The sequence below is a fragment of the Colius striatus genome, chromosome 9, assembly GCF_028858725.1.
Source record: "Colius striatus isolate bColStr4 chromosome 9, bColStr4.1.hap1, whole genome shotgun sequence".
In the NCBI taxonomy this organism is placed as follows: domain Eukaryota; kingdom Metazoa; phylum Chordata; class Aves; order Coliiformes; family Coliidae; genus Colius; species Colius striatus.
The window spans coordinates 26,831,091-26,843,629 of record NC_084767.1 but is presented as its reverse complement, the minus strand read 5'-3'; the positions used below and the strand labels follow the sequence as shown (position 1 = coordinate 26,843,629).

Here is a 12,539-nt window from a genome sequence, read left to right as displayed (position 1 = left end):
TCTTGTCATTGCAACAAACATCTGCTAGCAACAGTAGGAGTCTCATGATGGCAGAATGATCACTGTTCCAATCTTGGATGTGCTACCCAAGTGGTGCAGGGTTTGTTAATGCTTTCTCAACAAGAGGGGGCAAGAGAAAATTACAATAAAGCAAAGGAAACTACAATATTCTTTCCCCTAGGTGAGCTCTGGCTTCATGAAACAGATCTTTAGCACTAAGGTGAAGATCAGAAAGAGAAATTGCTTTGAAAGAGAGATATGGATTTTAAGCCTGAATTTTTCCTTTCATGATAAGGGCAATAAATATAGGTATCTGTTGTTTACTGCCAGTTGGGAGGTAAAGGCTATTCAGTGTGGTCGTTAACTATGTGGAACCGTTGTTCCAGTGACCCAAGATACCATCATGCCCATGGCAAGTATACCTCTGTTCCTGAACAGTGTCGCCTTCTTTCAGAAAGGCATCGTTTAGGCACGAATAAGTTGCTGTTTATAACCACACTGTTTCTGGTTTTCCAGGTACCCAGAACAGGGAGCTAAACTACACTTTATCAGGTACAGTAAAATTTCTATTAATTCTTCCTTGACAGGTGATGAACCGTTCCCCAGCATTTTCCAGGTTCACTGGGTCTGCTGGGTCCCACCCACTCTTGCTGTGACAGGCAGCCTTTTTGCCAGGGAAGGATAGCAAAAAGTCATTCATATAGAAATTATGTACAGTTTTAACAAGACTTTGCAGATTATAATTTCCCCTTCCTCCTCTTTTTCTTTAATTGCAGATGCAATTGTCTTTTTTTCCAATTGCAGCAGAAAGCATCTGTTGCAAAAACAAGTTGGGGAGGTTGTTATACTCTATTCCTGTTCTTCCATTGCATGTAACACTTTCTCCTTTTTCTCATTTTATATCCTCCAGAGAGAACCTTCACCTACTGGAGGAGGGCCAGGGTCTTCCCCGAGAGGAACTGGATGAACGAATTGCCAGAGAGGAGTTCAGGAGACCGCGGGAGTCATTACTGAACATCTGCACAGAGTTTTACAAGCACTGTGGTCCGAGGCTGAAGATTTTGCAGAATCTGGCTGGTGAGCCCCGAGTGACTTCTCTGGAGCTGCTGGATGTGAAGTCCCACATGAGGTATTCCACAGGCATTCTGCTTTTACTTTTTCATTTTGGGGGGATTCCTTTCTTTTATCTCTTAATTTTTCGTAATGGCAGACGGAATCACTTTTTGGTAGTGTAGTTGCATGTTGCTGTTTGAAACACATAGAGCTTGTATTGGATGTTGCTCAGATTGTACCTGATGCTGCTTGTGTCTAAGGAATGTTTTGTATGTTCCTCTCTGGTCTAATTCAGCCCCTCATCTCCAGGGGCTGAAACAGCTCCCTGGAAACCCCTCTGATACGTCAGAATAAGTTGCAGTGAGGAGTAGAGCAAAGCAGACAAGGCTGCCTCTGCAGGGCAAGAGGTAGGGAAGCTGGCTAGCTGGCTGGCTGAGACCCTTATCCTCTCCTCTGACACTGTGCTTCAGAACCAGCTGCTAAAAACCAAGAAAGGCAGAGCACCCACTGCACTGTTTTGCATAAACACCTGAAATTCAGGAGAGGGTGTGGCAGAAGGCATCTACAAGACCACCACCTCTGTGTGTGATACAGCAGGTGCACAAGGCTCATACTATTGTGCAGCACTTAGCTCGCTGGTTGGATGCTCGCTGCAAACCATTTCACCTGCTGCTAATCTAGAAGAAGCTGGGAGTAAGACCTTCTAAGCATTTTGGTCCTGATTATCATCTCTGTGTTTGCTGTTCATGGTAAACACAAAATAGTGTCATTTGCTACCAAGAAGTCTGTCCAGACAACAAAAAAACTGTGACAAGAGGGAACAGAGCTGATTGTGTTGTCATTTTTTTTGTTCCTTTTCAAGGGAAACCTCTTTCTCATGTAGTAGTCCCTCAGAAAACATAAACTCATTAGAGTTGTTTCATGGGAAGATGTGTCTCAATGGAAACAGCACAGATGCCCTCCCACTGAGCTGCAGTTACCACTGTTCTGACTGAGATTCATCAGAAGGAAAATCAGGGTTAATGTGAGGCAGTCCTAGTGCATCCCTCAGCAGAGAGGTCACGGGGAGACAGCTATCTGAATTCTTTTAGGAGACAGACAAATACTCCACGATCATTCTTTGCACATTGAATATCTAAATACCAAGTGCCACATTTTTATGGCCTAAGCCAATGATGCTCAGTAGAGTGTTAAATAGGAGCGCCAACAAAGAGTGAATCAAAAATGCATCAAAAGTGAATCAGAACCACCTTGACAGTAATTTATATTGCTCCCAGAACTCCAAGAAGCCATTCTTGGCTATGAATTTTTGCCCTTTTTGAGTGCTATACTTTTTTCCTTGGGACTACCCTGTAAAGGACAATGAAGGGTGACAGATTCTAGCAGTGCTCTGAACCAGCTCTCTTTCTGCCAATGGATCAAAGAAAACCCTATAAAAGCTCTTCTACCTTTTTCATGTATGCTCTGAGAAAAATGGCAAAGCCCCTTAGCTGGCAAATTCTGTCACAATTAGAGATCTTTCTCAAATGCAAATTTGTGTTTGACATTAATTTAGGTCTTGTTTAATAAATGCTTCAAATTCCTGTGGGAGTTGGAAGGTAGTTTTTGTTTGGTTTCTGTGTTTGCACATGAACTGAATGTTGCTGTCCCCTCCTCTGGCAAATGTTGAATAATTTAGAGGGTAATTTTAAACAAGAGATGTCTGTTTCCACAGATGCATATCATTCTTATGTAGTGCTTGGCTACAACCAAACTCAAGCCTTATGACTGCTTTTCAAGTGCCATCTTTACATTTTTTTCCAAGGGGTATATATCTCAGAAATCAATTTATCTATTTAACTACAGTATAAACTCCATGACTCTTAGCAATATAAGCCTGAGATAATAACTTTAACCTTACATTAGAAACAAAGATGAGATTCTCAGGACAGATTATGTCCTTGGTTAGACATGTTGGGGTTTTTTTAATTATTTCCATGGAAGTGAGGGACAAGTGACAATGAATGAACTTTATTTAGAGAAGTAAAGTAAGGGGCTTGCTTCTTTTCACTCTCCTAGTCTCACATTTTAATGTAATATAAGAATGCTGTAGTGTACTACCCAGAAATATTTGCAGTTGAAAAGTAATGTGGGGAGTTAATTTCTACATGTTTTTATATTCCAGATTAATTGAGTTTAATTGTTGTTAAACTCTTTTATGTCCCTCTCTTAAGGTCTGCTTGGTGTATTTTCTGAATAGATACTTCCTTGTGAGATTTCCATGAAGCAGAGTCACAGGCAGCACACAGTAGTAGCTAACAAATACTGCATTCTTTTCAAGAAAGAAGATCTTTCATCTTCAAAGGTTACAGCAGTAAAACTAAGGAAATTTGCGGAAGATATCGAGTTGTGTTCTGATCCTCTTATGTCTCCTGGAAAGTGCTAGAAATAGCTGACAGGATTTAAACACTGTAGGGAAAAAAATCTGTAGTTCCAAGTAGAGAGCAGATTTACCAGAATGTGATCTGACAGCCATAGTCTTCGGAGGCTGACAGTTGCCATTTCATTGACTTCAGGAAACAAGATAATATGCTAGTCACTTCAGTCAGGATTAATCTTACCTAGTTTTGGCCATTTAAAAGTTAAATGTATAGTCCACCAAAGTTAGAAAGGATTTTTTTGGACCCAGTGAAAAGGTAGATGCACATCCAATGAGCTTTTTATCCCAGCGTTTCAGGAAGATAAGCTTACTTATTTCTTCATGAATAGAACCAAAAGATTAAATGAGACTGACATCAGAAGTTGGATATTGTATTGTCAGAAAAGCATAATTATATGATAATTTAAATGTCATAGAGTTTAAGCAAACAGATCTATTCCATTCCAGGACAAAGTAGTTGTAAAAAGTAATAATAAAGAAACACTGGATAAAGAAAAACTAGCATAGCACTTTTGTCTAATCTGAGGAACTTGTTGCCCTTGATATTGTTAGGCAGATTTTAAAGAGAATAGAAATATGTTCCATTAGTTTAAGGCATTTCAGAAGAAGCCCCCACAATACAGATAGGATTGTCCACTACAAAGTCTATTGATACTTCAGGGAGCATACAGGTTTCTATCCCTTTTATTAGTAGATGTAGCTTTATTACTCGTCTTTATCCACTGCAAATGTTGAAGTACTTCAGTAGCTCTTTGGCAAACTGCAAGTGGAAGTTAAATGTTGCCATGGTATTTCACAGTCAATGCAGAAAATGCCATCAGCAAGGCCATCTGGGAGGGTTAGAAGAGGCAACAGCATCACGATCTGTAGAGCTGTCAGGAGAAACAAATCAAAGCTACAGGGAGTAACCACACAAAGTATATGTTGTGTAAACCTATGGGAAGGCACACTATTTTTAAAATTTAACACTTGAAAATTGCATAGAGAGACCTCTTAAAGTGGTGACACTGGAAAACAGGCACAATACCAAACCAAATCACTTACTAATTGACATACAGTTGATGGGTGGTCTGAGATTCACAGGCATTTGCAATGTCATAATCCTGCCAACAGCTCAGGTACTTTGTTTTTAGCTACACAAATCTGTAATTCTTGATGTTCACTTGATGCATGTAATACCAATGTAAAAATATTCTTTAGACCATTCACACGTACATAAATGTAAACAGTGTTTCCAGTAAAAGAATCTTAACAGAGCAGGAACTGAAGTATCGGGTCTCAGAGTTCTTTAAGAGTTTAAATAGCAGCATGTTTGGCTTTTGCAACTTTTTCTCTTTACTAGGCTACTGAAGATTTATCTATTGTTTCATTGGCTTCTGCGGAGAAATGCAAGTTCATAGAATCATAGAATGGTAGGGTTGGAAGGGACCTTTAGAGATCATCTAGTCCAACCCCCCTGCAGAAGCAGGGTCACCTAGATCAGGTCGCACAGGAACATGTCCAGGCGGGTCTCGAAGACCTCCAATGAAGGAGACTCCACAACCCCTCTGGGCAGCCTGTGCCAGGGCTCCCTCACCTGAACAGTGAAATAGTTTTTTCTTATGTTTAAGTGGAACTTTTTGTATCCCAGCTTCATCCCATTACCCCTTGTCCCAATATAATAGAAAAACGGGATGCCGCAACCTCCTGACACCCACCATTTAGATATTTGGAAATGTTAATAAGATCTCCCCTCAATCTCCTCTTCTCCAGACTAAACAGCCCCAGTTACCGCAGCCTTTCCTCATATGAAAGATGTTCCAGTCCCCTGATCATCTTGGTGGCCCTGCACTGGACTCTCTCCAGAAGTTCCCTGTCCCTCTTGAGCTGAGGAGCCCAGAACTGGACACAGGACTCCAGATGAGGCCTCCCCAGGGCAGAGTAGAGGGGGAGAAGAACCTCCCTTGACCTGCTGGCCACACTCTTCTTGATGTATCTCAGGATGTCATTGGCCTTAATGGCCACGAGGGCACATTGCTGGCTCGTGTTTAGCTTATTATCAATCGAGACTCCCAAGTCTTTCTCTGTGGAGCTGCTCTGCAGCAGGTCAACCCCCAGCCTGTACTGGTGCATGGAGTTGCTCCTTCCCAGATGCAGGACTTGTTGAACTTGTTGAACCTCATGAGGTTCCTCTCTGCCCAACTCTCAAGCCGGTTGAGATCCCGCTGAATGGCAGCACAGCCTTCTGGGGAATCAGCCAGTCCTCCCAGTTTGGTGTCATCAGCCAACTTGCTGAGGGTACACTCTGTCCCCTCATCCAGGTTGTTGATGAAGATGTTGAACAAGACTGGCCCCAGAACCCATCCCTGTGGAACTCCACTGGCCACAGGCCTCCAACTCGATTTTGTGCCATTGATCTCCACCCTCTGGGCTCTGTCATTCAGCCGGCTCTCAATCCACCTCACTGTCCACTCATCCAAGCCACACTGCCTGATCTTTCTGATGAGGATGTTATGGGAGACAGTGTCAAAAGCCTTGCTGAAGTCAAGGTAGATGACATCCGCTGCTCTCCCCTCATCTAGCCAGCCAGTTATGCACTCATAGAAGGATATCAGGTTGGTTAAACAGGATTTCCCCTTGGTGAAGCCATGCTGACTCCCCCTGATAACCATCTTGTCCTTCATATGTTCAATGATAACATTCAGGATGAGTTATTCCGTTACCTTTCCAGGGGTGGAGGTGAGGCTGACTGGCCTGTAGTTTCCTGAGTCGTCCTTCCTGCCCTTTTTGAAGACTGGAGTGACATTGGCCTTTCTCCAGTCCTCAGGTACCTTGCCTGTCCTCCATGATTGTTCCAAGATGATGGAGAGAGGCTTAGCAATCACATTAGCCAGCTCCCTCAGCACTCTAGGATGCATCCCATCAGGACCCATTGACTTATGAGCCTTAAGCTTAGCCAACAAGTCTTTAACCTCTTCCTCTTCCACCCAGGGCAAATCCTCTGCTGTCCTGGCCATCCTGTTATCCTTGCTGGACTGGGCTTCCCGAGGGCCAGCCTTGGCTGTAAAGACTGAAGCAAAGAAGGCATTCAGTACTTCAGCCTTCTCTGCATCCTCAGTCGCCAGGGCACCCTCAGTGTTTAGCAGCGGGCCCACATCCTCCGTTGTTGTATTTGATTTTCCTCTTAAACCCTGGTTTCAGATTGGCAGAAATTGCACATTCCCTGCTGAAGCTGGCACCTTACGACACACAGACAATGGAAAGCCGAGGTCTGCGGCGCTACATCATGGAGATGCTGCCCATCACTGACTGGACGGCGGAAGCGGTGAGACCTGCCCTTATCCTCATCTTAAAGAGATTGGATCGTATGTTCAATAAAATTCACAAGATGCCTACTTTGAGGTGAGCAGGTATAAAGGAAACCCTCTGGGGGCTCTTTCTGATGTTGCAAGCCTTGAAGTGTGGGTATGTTATCCAACTACAACTGTCATGTTACAGTGAACTTTTACAACATATCAGAAAAATGAACACATGCTTTTATCTCTGTAAGTGTGCATTAATGTCCACATTTTTGTTGTGTCTTCTGGTAGCAAGAGAAGAAATACATGATTGTTATGGTCTTATTAAGGAGAGAACTTTCAGAAATTTCATTTTTCTTTCTCAAAAATGAGTCTTCAGATTTATACCATCTCACTGCCTTCTTTATTTATTTTACCCGTGAGTTGAGACTAATATTATTTTTTAATGTAAAGTTAAACTGTAGTATTTCCAGCATGCCTTCTCATGAAAACACTATTATGTTCTCTGTAGAGATAAAAAGAGTCTGGAATGGAGCTGTGTCCGAATGCTCCTTAGGAAACAGAGCAGAACTGCAACAACTGCGTTGAGTCAGTGGCTAGCGAAAGCCTGGTGCACCACAATAGTATCAGTATAGTACAGGCTTTGGCAACTTCAAGAAGTAATCAATATGGAGCATTCCTACCTCAGAGTCAGTGATACAAATCCAATATAAAACCTCTCAGCCCTGTGGATTTTCCAGTCATCTGAGTAAAAAAAGTCATTGGTCTTAGTATCCCTCATGGGCATATGTCCTCAACTGCTTGAATCAGTCACTTTGTTGGCAGTCTCAGCTGAGAAGCCAAATGATGTTAGAGAACACCAGAATTTAGGACTCAGACACAAAAATTTAGGTCCCAGTGGGAATCATATGTACGCAACTAAGGTGGAGCAAATAATAGGGAGGTGATCTCTTCTTTCTAGCATCACTCTCTCACTTTCCTTTGGCTAACAATCTGCTTTAAGAAACTTCTGTGCTTGTAGGGAATTTAGAGGCAGAATTTTTATGCTTCTCCTTCCTGTCGGTTTGATTCTTTGCCATCTTGCCTGCTTCTCGCTCATTCTTTCTTCTCTTGCTCATACTTTCTTCTGCCTCAAAGGCAGATTCAGGGTCTTCCTGTTCCTGAAGATCTTTCCTCTTTGTCTAAGCTGAATGAATGCTCATAAATAAAAATTCCCTTCATATTCTCTCTGTCTGTGCCTGTACCTATGCCTGGTTAAAACTGCTGTTCAGCCAGGGAACACAAATGGACATTGATAGCAAAGCCACCACACCAAATACAGCAACTGCATTTAAGTGTCAATGAGGTAAAAAGTCTCTCAGAGACGGGGCTGGGTGTCCCACCCCAGGAACCATCCACAGTTGCTGCAGAATCTTATATGCTGACTCCTGTGGGCACTACACTCCAAAACTGGTGTCTAGTGAGAGTAGTATATACGTAAAAACAAGTACAAGAACAAATCACTCTTCTGGAGATTTAGGAGCAGTGGGTGCTGAAAGATGAGATATACGTTAGCCTCCCAGGTGTCTTTAAGAAGTCCACTGAGGAGCTTGACTAGGATATTGTTTAGTCTTTAGCCAACAGATTAAGCAAGCCTCGTCTTTCTGTACCAGTAAGTGCATAGTCAGATGTTGGCTTGAGAATTATGCTTACTCCAGAGGGTCAGGCCCTGAGACAAAAGGTATGAGCCACATTGATGTTACCTGTGCCGTGTCTGCTTATGATTAGGAAGGATTCCATTCAGCATTTGTCCCAGGTCCTAATAGCTGTTCTGGTGAAAAAAGCAAAGTGTCAGGGAAGATAGGACTTCAGTTCTAGTAGGGAAAGAATCAGCCCTCCTGCTCAAGGTGAGGAAGGTAAAGATTGTATGGCTGGGCCACCTAACGTTTAGGGTAGGCCGTGTCTGGGAGTCACTCTGGCAGAGCAGACTAGACTGCAAAGTAGCTTCCAGAGGGCTGACACAGCTGTTGTGGGTTGTTCCCTTCAGTGAGAACACTTACAAGCCACAGGAGATAGAGGAGTTGCTCTCGGCTGGGAGCACGGCACAGCAGAGCTTTTCCCCACACAGGCACACCGGAGAGCTGTCTGATGGCTCCCCTTCACTCACTCTCTGTCAGAGGGAAGCGTCAGGGAGCGGAACAGGCCTCATCCACCTCCGCTGCTGTGCGGGGCTTCGTGTTGCTGGCACAGCGCCCTCTGCTACCTTCCTTGTCTCTCTCAAACACACAGTGTGGTCTGTGGCTCTGTGCTTTCCTGAGCTGCGTGGGCAAAACCCTTTCTCTGTCATGCACTTTGTGCTCATCCTGGACGTCATGGCTGTCTGACCCGTTTCTTCTGTGGGCGTCCCTGTGTGTCGGTCACCGTGTCTGCGGGCGTCTGGTGGGGGGCAGGAGGCCGGCGGCTAACGGCACCTACTGTTGTATTGCAGGCGCCAGGTTGAGTGGGAGCCTGCCAGCAATTTGATTGAAGGGGTTTGTTTGACACTTCAGAGGCAGCCAATCATATCCTTCTTGCCTCACCTTAGGTCTCTGATCAATGTGTGTGTCAATCTGGTGAGTAGCTAAGCGGCAACCCTGTGAACCTTTGCTAAACTTTCCCCCGCTGTTGACTTCTCGAGACTGAAGATGACAGTTCATTCCCATTGCTGTCACTTTACCTGTCCCCCTTACCCCTCACAAGGGGACTTCGCAAGTGACACTAGAGATAGCGAGGTTCATTTTTGAAGTGGTGCATGGGGAGATACAGTGACTGGTAGCAGCAGTCAAGCAATTTATTTCCGTTGCTTCCCACGCACCACTTTGAAGATCCACCTTTGCCAGATTGAGCTGAGAGTTGAGGGCTGCAAGTTGGAGAGTGGGGCGGTGGAGACTGCACACACCTGGTAGAGATGGGGAGAGGGTGGCACTGGGGATACCTACCGTCTCCAGTGGGGAAGGACCCCGATGCCTCTGCCAGAGGCCATCAGTTGTCGGCTAGTTAGAAGGGTTTACATGGGTGGATTCACTCCCCTGTTTGTAATGTCCCTGGCTTGATCTAGTACAGGTTTGCACTGTACAATGTTCAGATTCCACTCTTTGTAGAACTTATGCTCCTAAGTGTGTTACAATAGAGTCTGTGTGGTCATTTGGTGGTAGATTGTAGAGTTTCTGCAGCAGTTACGCCAGGGCCAGCCCTCAGTTTGGCATCTGTGTAACTCCAGCCATTTAGACAAACATCCGTGTTTTCATTCCATGTGGAAAAAACCACAAATAAAGGGGTAAAGGCTGCTCTAGCATTTTTATTGTTAGTGGATTTTATAGCATTTTCTCCTTAGGACATAAATGTTGTAACTTTTTCTAGCGGTTACAAAAAACCTCTCAGAGCTCACCAGCACTCCGAGGGCCTTTAAAAACAATGATCATCAGCTAAAATGCAGTATCAGTCTTTGCCAGCTTCCTGTCCTTCAGGTCCCTTCAGTGCTCGTCACTGCAAGGACAGGGAATCTCCAGTTTGTCAGAGTCCATGAGACTGCTGCCTTGTTCAAGCAGAAGAAACTGCTTGGAGGTACTGCAGATCTGGGCCTACTGGGGGGTGCTACATGGGGAGGTTGCTACAGAGTTAGACCAAATGCACGTTTAGAATGGGCCTGCAGTTTGGCAAGCAGGCATGGCAGAGTGAATTGCGCCAGCAAGCTTTCCAAACAGCCTGCGTTAAGAATTAGCCAGTGCTCTAAAAATAGCAGTGTTAAGAGCGCTTACATTCAACTGGCTGGCAACAGGAACAGCTAGCAAGATCTACTCTTCTTGGTAAGAGTATCTTACCTTTAGCTGTCAGAACTACGGCCACTGTGAGTTGCAGGAGCACCCCTAACTGCATGCTGTATCATGTGGGGACCAGTTGCATCACAAAGCCCAGAAAGATCATCCAGGAAGGCAGGAAAATGTCTAAATGATAATGCATAGTGATATAAAGAAAGGACTCTGCCTCTTCACCATTTAAGCTTTCCTTTGTTTTTCTGTCAGAAAACCGGTTACTGCCTTTTTCCTCAGGCTGAATTTGGGGGGAAAAAAAAAAAAAAAGAGTATTTCTCAGTATTTCTGTCCCCTAAGCTTAGGCCTCTGTCAGGAAGCTTCTCTCTTGCTCTTCCCAACATCTAGTCATGTCATGGAGAGAAACAGGCTTATGCAAACCTGTGATTTAATTAGTCCTGAGAGACACATCCAAAACAGTTCAAATAAATCTCCCCTAGAAATATTTTCTTGTGCTGATATTTCAAGGAGTTACAGACAACTAGGTCACATGCAGGTGACTCTGCTTAAGACAGCTGGGGCCAGGTGAGATGAGCCATAATTTCCTAAGAGCAGATGGTGTTTGAGAGGAACCTGAACATTGTACAAAACCCGGCTTGGGTCAGACTTAGGACATTCTTTTCCAAGTAGACCAGCAAGAAAAGGGAAAAGATGTCCAGCTTCAATGCAGACTTTTTGCTTTGATGACATATTTTTATTTGTTACAGTCATTACATGACATATCCTCCAACTCTAACTGTTCCACCAGTCCAGTGCTGGTCATTCAGGGCTGGTACTGGATACATTTACAAATGTATCAGGTTACCTCTGCACTCCTCCCATCCCTGCTGGTTTCCTCTTCTTCCCTTCCATTCCCTGCTAGAGCTCACCACCTCCAGCTCCCACTAGGACCACTGTGGGGTTGGGCTGGCTCTCCTAGATCCACCCCAACTCAGTGCTCAATGGAAGGCGCCTCCATTTCACTGCTGTTGGAGGATATGGCATGGATGAAACTGTAAGTAGACAGTTGTGGTGATGTGCTCTGTTTGTATTGCAGGTGATGGGAGTGGTAGGACCCTCCAGTGTGGCTGACGGATTACCCCTTCTTCATCTCAGCCCTTATCTCTCGCCACCTCTGCCCTTCAGCACAGCTGTTGTCCGGCTTGTAGCATTGCAGATACAGGTGTGTCTGCCCTGGCCTGCAGCCAGGCCTGTTGTAGCTTCTGGTTGAGACACCGACTCATCGGTGCTCTGTTTTCTTTCTGCAAAAGCTGGGCAAAAACTGTGGAACATACACCAAAAATGAAAGAGAAGCAATATGTAAATTTCCCCTTATTTTTGAAGGCTTGAATTGAGTTCAGAATTCACCTGCTGGGTTCAAGCCCACAGCAAGCACATATCAGCTTAACACTGCCATTGAAGTCCCTGGAGTTCAGCTGATTTATGCTGTTTAAAGCTCTGACAAGCACGTTAGGATTCTCTGCAGGATATAAAGATCTGGCATAAGCCTGCTGCCACAGGGAGATGGGTCCTGGCTTGGGTCATATCCACGTAACCCTACCTCTTTTCCCGTGGGACCATGTGCGCAACTGAGAGTGGAGTTTGTGCTCTTGTGCTCTTACCTGAGATGGTCACACAGCGTGCCAGCTCAAAAAAAGCAGGGTAACTTGGCTTTTCAGCTGCTGACTCAATAGCATCCTTGTCCAGAATAATAAAAAAGCCCAACCAAACAAAAAGACCCACAACCACAAGATTCTGAACTTTCTGGAGAATTTCATTCACTGTTCCTTTCTCACAGCAGGGCCATAACTGTTACAGAGTCTTTCTGCCTCTGTATCTCTTTCCCTCCCCATTGGCCTGAATTTAATCAGAATGGTGACCAAAAAGGGACAGATTTCCCAGTCTAGCTCCAGCTTGCATTTTTAAATATGCAATGGCACATCTAGTTGAATACTTCAGCAGGTGTTTCTGAGCAGTAGGGCA

General features: G+C 44.5%; 1 protein-coding gene across 3 annotated transcripts in view; it reads left to right on the top strand.

Annotated features, from left to right (window-relative positions):
* The window catches only part of UNC80 (unc-80 homolog, NALCN channel complex subunit), a 131,574-nt gene that overhangs the window by 98,345 nt on the left and 20,690 nt on the right, over window positions 1-12,539 (top strand). For all 3 annotated transcript variants that reach the window (XM_062002461.1, XM_062002459.1, XM_062002460.1), the window contains 5 exons: window positions 517-552; window positions 911-1,129; window positions 6,653-6,853; window positions 9,218-9,341; window positions 11,614-11,739. In XM_062002461.1, the coding sequence (XP_061858445.1) occupies window positions 517-552; window positions 911-1,129; window positions 6,653-6,853; window positions 9,218-9,341; window positions 11,614-11,739 (706 nt within the window). The remainder of the gene's footprint in view (window positions 1-516; window positions 553-910; window positions 1,130-6,652; window positions 6,854-9,217; window positions 9,342-11,613; window positions 11,740-12,539) is intronic.